Genomic DNA, 13,903 nt, shown 5'->3' with positions numbered 1-13,903 from the left:
ATAGAAGAAGAATTTGAATTTATATTAATTCTCTACAGGTGCATAACCTAGCATATGAGTATGAATATGTCAACACCAGTGGATTCGACTACCCTAACACCTCTATTTCATCACAAGAAATTGTAAGTATATTGTCTCGACCTTTTCTATTAGACGTAGTTGCCTCTAAGTTTTTGTATGTTTTAAAAATTTATAACATTAGTTGTAAGTTTTATTATATTTATCTTTTTTGAAACTTTTAAGGTTTTTTTTTCTTCAAAATTATACAGTAAAGATCAATTTCATATTATTTTTAATTTCTTATACAACATGAAAATGTAAGGTGTGCTAAAATTTCATAAATTTGTACTTTCACAAAAAAAAATAATAATAAATTACTATATGGATAGAAGTATTTTTCATTGAGCAAAATTGTCTTTTAAGTTTTTGTATGTTTTGAAATTTTTATAACATTAATTGTAAGTTCTATTAGATTTATGTTTTGATGGTGGGATTATTTGAGAGAATGAGTGAAAGATGCGCCAGGAGAGGTTGCAAAGCATGTTAATTATTTATTTAAAAAAGAATCGTGAATTACTAGAAAGTTTGCTTAATGTTTTTATTCTTTAAAAAAAAAAAAAAAAAAAAAAAAACCTTTTGATTGAATTGAAGAAGAATTTGAATTTTGTTATATTAATCCTTACAGGAACATAACCAAGCATATGGAGATGAAAATGTCAACACCAATGGATTTGAGCACCCCAGTACTTCTACTTTGTCAGAAGAAATTGTAAGTATATTTTCATGGCCTTTTCAACCATACACCATAATGAGAGACGTCTTTTAGCATTCTTGATTTGATTCGTTCATTTATGTGCGACCTATGCTAGTTTATCTATATATATAGTCCTTAAAGTAATACTCCGGTAGAAGAAGAGTTTGAATTATTTTCTCGTTAAATATATTATTCCAACAGGTACATAAGCAATCAAATGGGGATGAAAATGTCAACATCAGTGGATTCGACCACCCCAGCACCTCTACTTCATCACAAGAAATCGTAAGTATATTGTATTGGCCTTTTTAACCTTTAGGGTGATTTGAATTCCAAAGTGTGTATAACATATATACCTTAGACGTTGATGGATATATTGGACCCGGAACGAACCGACCCGTAGAGACGGACCCGAGGCGCCTCGGTCCAACCCCTTGGGCCGTGGCCGGGTCGGCCCAAAGCAACTCGACCAAGGGCCGAGCCCGGCCACAGACGAGCTCGGTACACCCGAGCTCGTCACCATGGACCCGGCTACTGCCGAGCTGAGCCGGTCCATGGTGGACTCGGCTAGCCCGAGCTCGGCACATGCCCGGCTCGGTCATGCCGAGTCGTCCCGCTTTGGACCCGGTCCCGGAGGGTACGCGGTCAATGCGGGCCGATTTAACCACCCCCGGTTCTAGGGGTGCGGTTGGGGGTTGAGCTGGTATAAAAGGTTCCCTCCTTGTCCTAACAAGGGACCGGATCATGATCTTGCACAACATATTCCTGAACTACTATCTTATAGCATTAGTGTCCTAATCAAGTCTTGTAATAGCTTATTAGCGATATTCAATACAATATACGGTCCCTACGACCTTACGATATCTTTGCGTTATATTATTTATTTCGTACATACTCTTATCCGGGTTTAATAATTCGGGCCACCCCGGGTGAATTAAATACATCATTGGCGCTCTTGTTGAGAGCTGCTGTACCAGCTCAAGCGTGTTCTATATTCAGTGGTCCACCGCGACCAGCTACCATGACAAGATCGAGATCCAACTCTCGACCACACCAACGGTTCCCGTGGCACCCAGCTCGCCGCAACCGAGAACGGCCCCAACGGGGCCCCCAGCCTCCAACCGGCCGCCTCCACCAGGTCGGGGACTTAAGAGATCACCTCACCAACCATCGCAGCAGTGGGGTGCCAGCTTCCATCGCCCCTCCTCCAAATCTCGCCCCGCTACAGGAGGGGGCGGTTACCCTTTAGCAATCCTCTACGACTTTGGCTCACCTCACAGAGGGTCCCCAAGGCACGACGGTGTAGAGGCCACACAAAGGACGCCGACCCCGCCTCCACCTCCCTCAGGGGGCGCACCGGTCCAAGCACCCGACTACCCCGGGCACTCAACACTCAAATCGAAGAGGATGTCAACTCACCCCGACCATCGGACACGCGGGGAGGGGGTGACATCCGCCAAGATCACCATCGAAAGGGTGATAGAGGGAGGTCGACCCATGTTAGGCTCGCCTTTAAGAGGCTGGGCATGCGCGTGTCGGCCCGAAATAAGTTGGGCCCAAGGCCAACCCCTAACGCACTACAAGCGGAGGAATCATGTCCCCGAAGGTCGCCAAGCCGCGGGCCCCGAGCTCTGCCGCGACGCGAGTAGGCCTCCCGAGATGAGAGGTCGGGAAACAAATGGTCGAGCTCCAAGAACCAATCGTGACGAGGTCGAGCAGCTCCGTAAGCGAATGAACGAGCTCCGAGAGGGGATGGTCGCGCCCCAACAAGCTACCACCTTACTGACCCACCCCGTTGAGGGGCTCTAAAGAGGTGTCCAAGCCCTCTTGCTTGGCCCCGACGTCTCTCGACGGGTGCCTACATTTACCCCGCCCCTCCCAAGGGGGCGTGATAGGTCGAGCACCCTGCTCCCCCAAACCCCAGGAGCTCAAATATTGACATATGTTTTTATTAACCCATGGATGCGGTCGTGCGTGCCGCCCCCAACCTTGGCATTTACCTAACGGTAGTACATGGGGGACGCCCCACTCACTACCTAACGGAAGAACATGTTATGGGTTGCTTGCCCTTGACAAGGTCGAAGCCAAGCCGGTGGGGAGAACCTACATAGTCCCCAGTGATATACACTACAAGAAGTCCTCCAATGACACCTTGCTACATTAGGTGTCAATCATAGAGGAGGTCCACAAAGGGACCTGCCCGGTCCACCGGGGGGTCCGTCCCCTCTAATGATGTTTTAAGAGGTGGAGCATCCCCTCCAAAGATGTTGCAAAAGGTGATCCGTCCTCTCCAATGATGTTTCAAGAGGTGATCCGTCCTCTCCAATGATGTTTCAAGAGGTCGTCTGTCCTCTCCAATGATGTTTCAAGAGGTCGTCCGTCTTCTCCAATGATGTTGCAAGAGGTGGAATGTCTCCTCCAACGATGTATTAAGAGGTGGATCGTCCCCTCCAAAGATGTGGCAAGAGGTGGTCCATCCTCTCCAATGATGTTCCAAGAGGTGGGAGTGTGGGACGTCTCATCCTACAACGTTTTAAGAGGTGGAGCGTCCCCTCCAACGATGTTTCAAGTCCCTCCAACGATGTTGTAAGAATCGAGTACTCACCCGACCTCCCCAAGCGTACCCCAAGGGGGCACGAGGTCCGACATCGCGTACCAACCCCGACGGAAGAGCTCGGTGGCTTAGTCCGATAGGACTCGGCCCAAGCGGCTTGCGCACCCTAAGGGGGCACGAGGTCCGACCTCGCGTACCAATCCCGACGGGAGAGTCCGATGGCTTAGTCCGGCAGGACTTGGCTCATGCGGGTAGCGCACCCTAAGGGGGCACGAGGTCCGACCTCGCGTACCAACCCCGACGGGAGAGTCCGATGGCTTAGTCCGGCAGGACTAGGCTCATGCGGGTAGCGTACCCTAATGGGGCACGAGGTCCGACCTCGCGTACCAACCCCGACGGGAGAGTCCGAAACTTAGTCCGGCAGGACTTAGCTCATGCGGGTAGCGCACCCTAAGGGGGCACGAGGTCCGACCTCGCGTACCAACCCCGACGGAAAGGCCCGGTGGCTTGGTCCGGTAGGACTAGGCTCAAGCGGGTAACGTACCCTAAGGGGGCACGAGGTCCGACCTCGCGTACCAACCCCGGCGGAGGAGCCCGGCGACTTAGTCTAGGGGGACTAGGCTCAAGAGGTTAACATAAGGCATTGTGCTAAAAAATGAATCAATAAGGGAGAGCTGATTGTCCATTCGAAACGCCAAGTCAATACAATGTGCCCACCTCCCAGAGGGGAAACATAAAATGTGCCCACCTCCGGGAGGGGAAGCATGTTTAACGAAGCAAAGACAAAAGGAAGTATCTACCGGGAGGGAGGCATAAAATGTGCCCATCCCCGGGAGGGAGAGCATGTTTAACGAAGCAAAGACAAAAGGAAGTACCTCCCGGAGGGGAGACATAAAATGTGCCCACCTCCCGGAGGAGAGACACAAAATGTGCCTACCTCCGGGGGGAGAGGCATGTTAGGAAAAGTACAAAGTGGTGGAGCGGAAGACGGAACCCATATGATAAAGAAGGGATGACGTCAATCAAGCCGCAATCAAGTCTAATCCTTGAGGTTGGGGTCGGCCACGTTGGGGTCGGCCGTGTGGGGCTCGGACCCATGGAGTGCAACTCGTGTTTACTCTCCTTCATTAACGAATATTCGGCCCAATTCGCCTCGGCACAACGAACCTCGACCCAAGACGCGTTGGCACAAGACACCTCGGCCCAAGGGGGCTACCTCATGAGCTCGCCCAAGAGGAGGACGGATCAAGGGGGCTACATCATGAGCTCACCCAAGAGGAGGACGGCTACCTCATGAGCTCGCCCTAGAGGATGACGCATCAAGGGGACTACCTCATGAGCTCGCCCAGGAGGAGGACGACTACCTCATGAGCTCCCCCAAGATGAGCACGCATCAAGGGGGCTACATCATGAGCTCACCCAAGAGGAGGACGGCTACCTCATGAGCTCGCCCAAAAGTGAACTCAGAAATCAAAGTCTCATACACGATGCCAGGGAGTCCAAGACTTGTTAGTGTTCATGCGGAAGAGAAGAAGTCCCGATTGCGATGGAATTACACCAAAGTTGGCCAAAGAGGAATGCAGAAGAGAAGAAATCTCGATCATGATGGATATATTATGTCGACTCGGGCTACTCTCTTTCGTTGACGACGACTCGCAACTCGGAGAGTGGGGGACTCATGATGGATATATTATGATTGGAGCAAACCGACCCGGGAAAGCGGAATAAGGAAGTATGGAATAGACCCGGGGCATAGTGGTTGGGCCCCGTGCTCGGCCCAAGATGCCTCGGTCATGGTGAGCTCGGTCACAGGAGGTCGGCTAATTATCAACTCAGGGCAATTGCGTGGGAGTCGACTCGCAATTTTCTACTCTCTATTGTTGTCGACTTATCACAACGAATAGAGTGGGGGGCTCGTGATGGATATATTGGACCCGGAACGAACCGACCCGGAGAGACGGACCCGAGGCGCCTCGGTCCAACCCCTTGGGTCGTAGCCAGGTCGGCCCAAAGCAACTCGGCCATGGGCCGAGCCCGGCCACGGACGAGCTCGGTACACCCGAGCTCGTCACCATGGACCCGGCTACTGCCGAGCTGAGCCGGTCCATGGTGGACTCGGCTAGCCCGAGCTCGGCACATGCCCGGCTCAGCCATGCCGAGTCGCCCCGCTTTGGACTCGGTCCCGGAGGGGACGCGGTCAAAGCGGGCCGATCTAACCACCCCCGGTTCTAGGGGTGCGGTTGGGGGTTGAGCTGGTATAAAAGGCTCCCTCCTTGTCCTAACAAGGGACCGGATCATGATCTTACACAACATATTCCTGAACTACTATCTTATAGCATTATTGTCCTAATCAAGTCTTGTAATAGCTTATTAGCGATATTCAATACAATATACAGTCCCTGCGACCTTGCAATATCTCTGCGTTATATTATTTATTTCGTACATACTCTTATCCGGGTTTAATAATTTGGGCAACCCCGGGTGAATTAAATCCATCAGATGTAAAAGACCTTTTGATATGCCAGCAAGAATGCAAAGTATGTTAATTATGTAGCAAATAAATTAAAGAATCGTGAATTACTATAAAATTTTCCTTTCAATATATTATTCCTTCAGGTACATAAGATATCATATGGTAAATAAATTAAATAACTGTATGGATCTTATATTTAAACAATTTTGTTTTCAAGATAAAGTCCACAAAAATATTAGATATTGGATTGGGTTATATTAAATAGATCTTCAATTTATTTTGAATAGAAATATTTCCTATAGATGAAATTGTCTCTAAGTTTTTGTATGTTTTGAAATTTTATTTCTTCAGGTACATAAGCAATCAAATTGGGAGAAAAATGTCAACACCAGTGGATTCGACCACCCCAACACCTCTACGTTGTCGCAAGAAATAGTAAGCATATATTCTTTAGCAAATATCTTACACATAAAGGTTATATATAACATAATCTTTTACTGTGGCTCAAGGTGCTTGTGGTCCTCAAGCAAGGCCTTGAAGTTAGTTTCTTATATATAAACCAATTAATTTAATGTTATTTTTTCTTTTCATTTTAAGTTTAAGCAAAATATAAGATATTGAATTAATTAGATTATTTTAAATATATTATTTGATTATTCTTTTTAACTTAGTTGTACATTTTTCTTCAGGTTTCTGATGATGATTAATTGTTCGGTCAGCTATGTCAATTGCTTTCTTGAAATAAAAGAATTAAAGTTGATGCGTTTGTCAGTGATTTAGAGGTCAGTCAAAGTCTTTAAAACTTGTTCTTTTAATATTTTTTCAATAATAATAATAATAATAATAATAATAATAATAATAATAATAATAATTATTATTATTATTATTATTATTATTATTATTATTATTATTATATGTTCAGTGGATTGAGCTTGATTGCCTCAATTATAAAATAACTTACATTTATTATAAATAATTTCAGACATGTGGTTTGATGTTGGATGAATTCCCAAGCATGAGTGGCGCGCATTCATGTTGGAAGAATTTAAGTGTTAGTGATTTCATATTGTTGGGAGCTGAGATTATTTTTGTATTTCCAATTTGTGATTACTTTCATATGGTATTGTGGTATCGTAGTCAATTAAGGAGTGAAGGTTATTTATTGTTTTTCTTTCATGTACTGCATATTTGTCTCGGCAGTATGGATTTGGTTGTGACTGAAATAAATTACACACTTTAGACGTTCCATTTCGGTGTTCGTTTTTATTAGTTTTCAAACCATTTATTGTTTATGAATTTTGGCAAAATATTATGTTCACCATAAAAATAAGTACATTTTGTATAATGAATGTATTATTCAGTGGGGAGAAAGGGGAAGAAAAGAGGAAAAAGTGTTGAAAGGCATTAAGAAATGAGGGATTTCCCTTCTTGTTTTGGGGAAACTGGTGTTCAAGTTGCTGATTATTCATCAAGTGCTAATAATAAAGCTGCTGCTCAGAATTTGGTGACTTGTATACATCAGTGTAGATTGCCCTATGTAAGCTTGATATGTAATTTGATTTATAAGTTGTCTATCACTATTCTGTGATCTTGCAGATTTATGTTGCAAGCTCAAAAAATTGTGAAGAAATCTGCACTAAGTGAAGCGATTGTTATGGATTTCGGTATGATTTTGACTTCACTACTTTTCCTTAATTAATATAGTTCAGACTACCATGTGTCTGTGTATAGTATAAATTAACTCTTCTGCTCTCGATTTATTTAAGAATATTTGCCTTAAATTTGATGCCTGGTTAGGAAGGATTCTATTGATTCAAAGTCATTTCCACCATGTTCAGCACAAATTGTTGAATCTTTTTCCTCTCAATATGTACCTTCTGATTTCAGTGCACCTGTAGGATTCTGAATGGTCCGTTGTGTCTGATTCAAGTGTTTATTTAATATCTAAATACAATCCAAATAATTTTCATTCTTCAAAATAATAATAATACTAATGATATCGTATTGTTTATTTATTTATTTTAAAAAAAAAAATTGAAGAAGGGGCGGGGAGGGTATCCCCGTTCTCTTGCATCATTTGTTATTCATACAAAATAACCTTTGAATTCAAAGAATTATTGCTAATTATCATTTAGTTTTGTTTTGGTTTCTGTTTATGTGGTCTTATTCAAAAGGGGCCTCTTTTCTACCAGCAACTTCAGATAATTACAACTTCAAAATTTGTTTTGTTTACAAAACTCAGATGATTACAACTTCAAAGTCTGTATTAGGTCTCTGTTAATCTGTTATTTTCTTTATCGCAAATTTTCATTTAGGGTCTGTTTGGAAACCCGGAAAATGACTTCTGGAAATCATTTTTGGGGTTTTTTGTGTTTGGGAAGGCTGAAAATGAAATGATCAATGGAAAATGAGGGTTAAAATCCGAAAAATAACTTCCCTTTTTTTTGGGAAGTCATTTTCCATCTTCCAATCAACACACGCAGACACGCTAAAGCCTTCTTCTCCCACTTCACCTTTTTCATCTTCCAATCAACACACACTCAAGCCTTCACTGCTTCTTCTCCCACTTCACCTCCTCTTTCAACATTCAACAGAGAACTACCAACACATCTCCTCTAACAATCCACAACCACAAAAGCTTCACCAACACTAGAAAAGCTACAAGCCATATCATTTTTCCTTTTTGATTTTTTTTTTCTTTTTTGAAATGTTATGGCTTCTTCACTGGTTTCCCCAGCCGGAAACCAAACTGGTTTCCGGTTGGGGAAACCATTGAGTCTGGTTTTCCGCATCGAAAACCAAATCTGGTTTCCGATGCGGAAAACCAGACTCACTGGTTTCCGCAAAAACCAGTGAAACCAGTGAACTGGTTTCGCATCGGAAACCAGTTAACAGATGTAATTTTTTTTTTTTTTTTATGTCATTCTATTCATTTTCTGGAAAATGAACCAAACATCAAAAGACAGTTTTCCATCATTTTCTTGGAAAATGAACCAAACACCAAAAGAAAGTTTTCCATTGTGCAGCCAAACACAAGAAAGAAAAATGACTTCTGAAAAATGACTCATTTTTCAGAAGTCATTTTCCTGGTTTCCATACAGACCCTTAGAGGATTAGCGCAGCTAGAAGCGGAGACCCAGTTTTTCATGAAACGCAAACTTGACCAATATCCACCATTGATACACGTCATATATTAATGGTGACTAACCACCATGTCAGGACTTGGTCAACGAAACCGGGCCTAGGCAAGAAAAATGGAGCTGAAAGTGAATGAAAGATTACAGTTATAGTGTAGTGTGTTATAGTAGAGATCTATTTACTACTTGGGACCATTTTCTACAGTTCCAACATTTATTTTAATATGCAATTAGACAATTAGTGTATTGGCATATTTAATGGGGATTCATCCTCAAGGCCACAATACTAACTTGAGTCATGTCATGGTTCATGCTTCTTGTAACATGCACTCAAACTATATTATTTTGTTCGATCTCCTAGCAGTTATTTCCATATGGTAGGAGTGATATTTTCTCTTTGATTTTGTATTCTCTTTGATGCTGAGAAGTTGCTTTGTATTTATCTGCTCTGAAAAGCAGCAAAACGAATGAAACTTGATGCTCGATTTTCTCCCTTTTTCTAATTTGACTTGCCCGGCCTGAGTTGCGGGCAAGAGCACGGGATCCTCATGCTGGTTTTGTCTATATTATCTCACATTCCCACCTATATATGCATCAGATTTGTGATTTGTACAGTTGTGCAATAGGTTGGTGTAATGTGTATATTTTGTGGCACAAGTTTGTTACCTGCTGCAGCAGCTAATATAATGCACCAAAAAGCTAAGGGGAGGAGTCTGGCAGTATATATTGTCCATGCCCCTGGAACAATCTGTATGTGTAAACATATTCATGCCAGCCAGATCTTGGTCCCCAAACCATACAAAATTGGTGGTCCAATTATTTATATGCTACTCAGTTTAAAACACTATATACACACACCAAACAAGAATTATATTGCATGTTAAGGGGAGAAATGGTACTCTTTTTAATTACCCAAAATAGTCCTTGATTATTGTGGTTTTTCTCGATTTAGTCTCATTGCAAACTTTGCTCGTTGTAGTCATCTGTTTGCCTTTCCATCCATTTGCTGTTAAATTCGAGTGTAAATGTGTAATTTCCATAATCCCTCTTTCTTTCACTCCCATGCAATGGCACCACACGGGCATGCCACTGCTCTTGGGGGTGCATTGGCAGGGCACGAGCATAGAGTACCCGTGCAGGAGGTGGCTTGGGAGGTTATGTTTTGCAGAAAAGAAAACTGTCATCGGTGAATAGGAGGTGAGTAATTTTAGGGGCTCCCCTAGCCACTTGAATACCATGTAAAAGACCCTTAGATTCAACTTCTCTAATCATGGCACTAAGGCTTTCTGCAAACAAAATAAAGAGCTAAGGAGACAATGAATCTCCTTGTCTAAGGCCACGGTGAGGGTTAATAGGTCCTAACAACACCCCATGTGTAAAATAAGATACTCTGAAAATGTTATACATTTCATAAATAGTTACCCACCAATGGCTGAATCCTAGTTTAGTAAGAATATGAAGAAAGGTCTATTCTACCCGATCAAATGCCTTACTCATGTCTAGCTTTGTAGTGGCAAATCCATCCTTTTAAGATTGATAATGATGTATTTCAAATGCAACCATAACATTATCAAATATAATTTTTCCAAGTACAAAAACACTCTGGGACTCAAATATCATAGTGTTCTTTTTTCAATTTATTAGCCATAACTTTAATAATCACTTTATAAACAACATTACAAAATGCTATAGGCCTAAGATCCCCATACATTGAAGAATAGATTTCTTAGGAATTAAAACAAGTTGAATGCTATTTAGGCTATTTAGTCCACTTCCAGCATGCCACTAAAGCCCAACTTGAATTTTTAGGGCTTGCAATATATTTTTTGTTGCTAGAGTTTCCATAAGAAAAACCAACATGGGCCACTTTAAGTGGATCAAGTCCACTAGAGTTTCCATAAGAAATACCAACATGGGCAATTTATATCCTGCTGCAGGGTGCACATTGTATAGTGCGCCCTGATACAAAGCGACATCATTTCAATTTTTTTTTTTTTTTAATTTCGTTAACCTGTGTTAACGGTTAATTTTCTTTAAAAAAAATCTCATGTTAAAAAATGTACATAATTTTATACTAGAATACACATAATTGTATACATGAATGTACATAATTGTATAACAAAATACACATACTTTTTCTTTTTAAAAGATAATACATAAAATCTAACATAATACATAATATACATAAACTTTTAACATAATAAACATCAACTCTTAACATAATACACATAAATTTTCTATTTCAGATATACATAATTGTATAAAAAAAGATGTACATAATTTTATACTAGAATACACATAATTGTATACATGAATGTACATAATTGTATAACAAAATACACATACTTTTTCTTTTTAAAAGATAATACATATAATCTAACATAATACATAATATACATAAACTTTTAACATAATAAACATCAACTCTTAACATAATACACATAAATTTTCTATTTCAGATATACATAATTGTATAAAAAAAGATGTACATAATTATATATAAAAAAAAAGATGTACATGATTGTATAAAAAATGTACATAATTATATAAACAAATACACATAATTGTTTAAAAAATACACAATTATATAAACAATTACATATAATCACATCAACTCCCTACATAATTTACCAAAACGACGTCGTTTTGAGAGGCGCGGGGCGCACAATGCGCGCCGTGGTGGTGTAGGATATAACGATCCACCAACATGGTCCTCTGACTCCTCTCTGACTCTCTGTCCAACATAACAGACCCGCCTATAAAGAGTTTTTGATCAATCAACAAACACAAGTCTTCATCCATGATACAAACCTCAAGATCCAAATAAGAAACTTCAGGTTTCTTACGTTTAAGATCAGCCTCTTGTGGCCCAATTGAAGATTGGCATGCATTTATCCTTGGCGGTTCCTTGCATAGGCCCAGTATTGCTAGCTATTCCAGAGAAAGACAAAATACCTCTGCATTATTTCTGCACCATGAACACTGCCACGTCCAAGATGGCAAACTATGTATAGTCTGGGACTAGCTAGCAATGCTGTTAGGAATTCCGTTGGTGAAAACAAATAATAATCCTATAAAATAAGATTATTATTTTCTGTAGTAAGAGGGAAGGAAAGATGAAGGAATTAACTAGTGTTTGGTGTTGGGTTTTTAGCAAGAGTCAAGCGATCACTCTTTCCTTAAAATCCTATTTGCCACATCCTAAAAGTGTTAAGAGCGCTGTGGCCTAGACTTCATTGAATGTTTGAGCACCCAAACAAGGAATCCGGCGATGAACATGAACACGCATAAGAAAGAGTAGAAGCAAATCTTATTTGCCACCTCCCAACGTTGTGGACTTGTGGCCTAGGCTTCATTGAATGTTTGAGCACCCAAACAAGGAATCCGGCAATGAACATGAACACGCTGCAGTTGGCCTAGCGTTGTGGACTTGTGGCCTAGGCTTCATTGAATGTTTGAGCACCCAAACAAGGAATCCGGCGATGAACATGAACACGCTTAAGAAAGAATAGAAGTAATTTCTACTAGCCAAGTAGGAGCTTGAGCGAAGCCTTTTCAATCTCATTTTGGAATTTGATTTGCACCCCCCCTTGCGCACGAGAGAGAGCATCTATGCTATACAATTCAATAAGTTTAAAAAGAGCTCTTGTATAAATAGCGGGGCAAATCCTCTTCTCAAACTAATGTGGGACAAAAGCTCACTTTTTCCCTTCATTTTTCAACTCAAATGTGTCTACTTTGAGAATCAATATCTCATTCACCCATTATCCGTTTTGAGCGTACAATATATCAATCTCTTCGTCTCACTACGAAGACCCCGAATCCACTTTGACCCGACCCAAATCGGAAGTGGACCCCACATTGTACCACAAAATAGCCACTTAACATGTCATTTTAAGCTATTTTTTCCAACAATCCCCCACATGAATGAAAAATTGATTTTTCAGGGTATTTTGAAATTGGAAACAACTGTGTTCAAACGGTCGATCCCTGCATAGGATATGTAGGGAGTCACTATACCCTTTGAACCTTCCCTTGTGAAGATATGTTTACTCTACTGGTTGTACGGTAGAACACGATGTCTTTGAACTGACTGCCGTTTCTGTAGACGATGACATATCTCACACAGGAACCTCCCAACCATGCTCTGTTCTCATGAGTGTGCCCATTTTGGTCGTGGATCACCATTCCTGGTTCTGCGAGAGTTTCTAAAGAATTGTTGCCCATCAATTCTCCTTTGAAGCGACCCTCACTTCTCTCTTACATAGGTGATTCTTTCTCGAGTATCCCTCATACTCACATATGTCAACCAACATTCGAATCATTAAAGCATCAACATGCTAGCCTCGTGCAGGAGTCACTGTTTTAACGAGGAGTGGTAGGGAGTCCGAGACCCCCACAGTGACACGTTCCGTTCCATAATTTAGTTGTACCATTGAACATATGTGTCAGCTAGGTTGGGTATCCACTATAGAACTTTTTAGTCCAATGGCATTAGACCCATTCCTCGTGCCAACTTCTCCACAACTTCTTTGCCTAACCCTTTGGTCAGCGGATCCGCTATATTGTCTTTTGACTTTACGTAGTCTCCAACGCATATGTCTAGACTTACCATTATACATATGACTCTGTACTCTCCCAATTGTGGCTTGACTATCGCAATGCACACATATTGGGGGTACTGGTCTTTCCCAATTAGGAATATCCTCTAGAAAATGGCGTAGCCATTCAGCCTCTTCACAACCTTTGTCCAACGCTATCAGCTCAGATTCCATCGTGGATCTAGCTATCACAGTTTGCTTAGAGGATTTCCATGCAACGGCTGCACAGGCTAGTGTAAACACGTAGCCCTCATGGACTTAGAGTCCTTAATATCAGATATCCAGTTCGCGTCGCTATACCCTTCAAGTACAGCGGGATATCTCCCGTAGTACAGTCCAAGATCACGAGTATACCACAAGTATCTCATAACCTTTACTATTGCC

At 41.7% G+C, this 13,903-nt stretch overlaps 1 protein-coding gene across 1 annotated transcript in view; it reads left to right on the top strand.

Moving 5' to 3' along the window:
- Positions 1-13,903, top strand: part of LOC109181374 — a 289,298-nt gene that overhangs the window by 41,678 nt on the left and 233,717 nt on the right. The window contains exon 8 of the mRNA XM_019331122.1: positions 39-122. Within this exon, the coding sequence (XP_019186667.1) occupies positions 39-122 (84 nt within the window). The remainder of the gene's footprint in view (positions 1-38; positions 123-13,903) is intronic.

The sequence above is a fragment of the Ipomoea nil genome, unplaced genomic scaffold, assembly GCF_001879475.1.
Source record: "Ipomoea nil cultivar Tokyo-kokei standard unplaced genomic scaffold, Asagao_1.1 scaffold1043, whole genome shotgun sequence".
NCBI lineage: Eukaryota > Viridiplantae > Streptophyta > Magnoliopsida > Solanales > Convolvulaceae > Ipomoea > Ipomoea nil.
The sequence above is the reverse complement of the archived record's forward strand: the minus strand, read 5'-3'. Positions and strand labels throughout refer to the sequence as shown.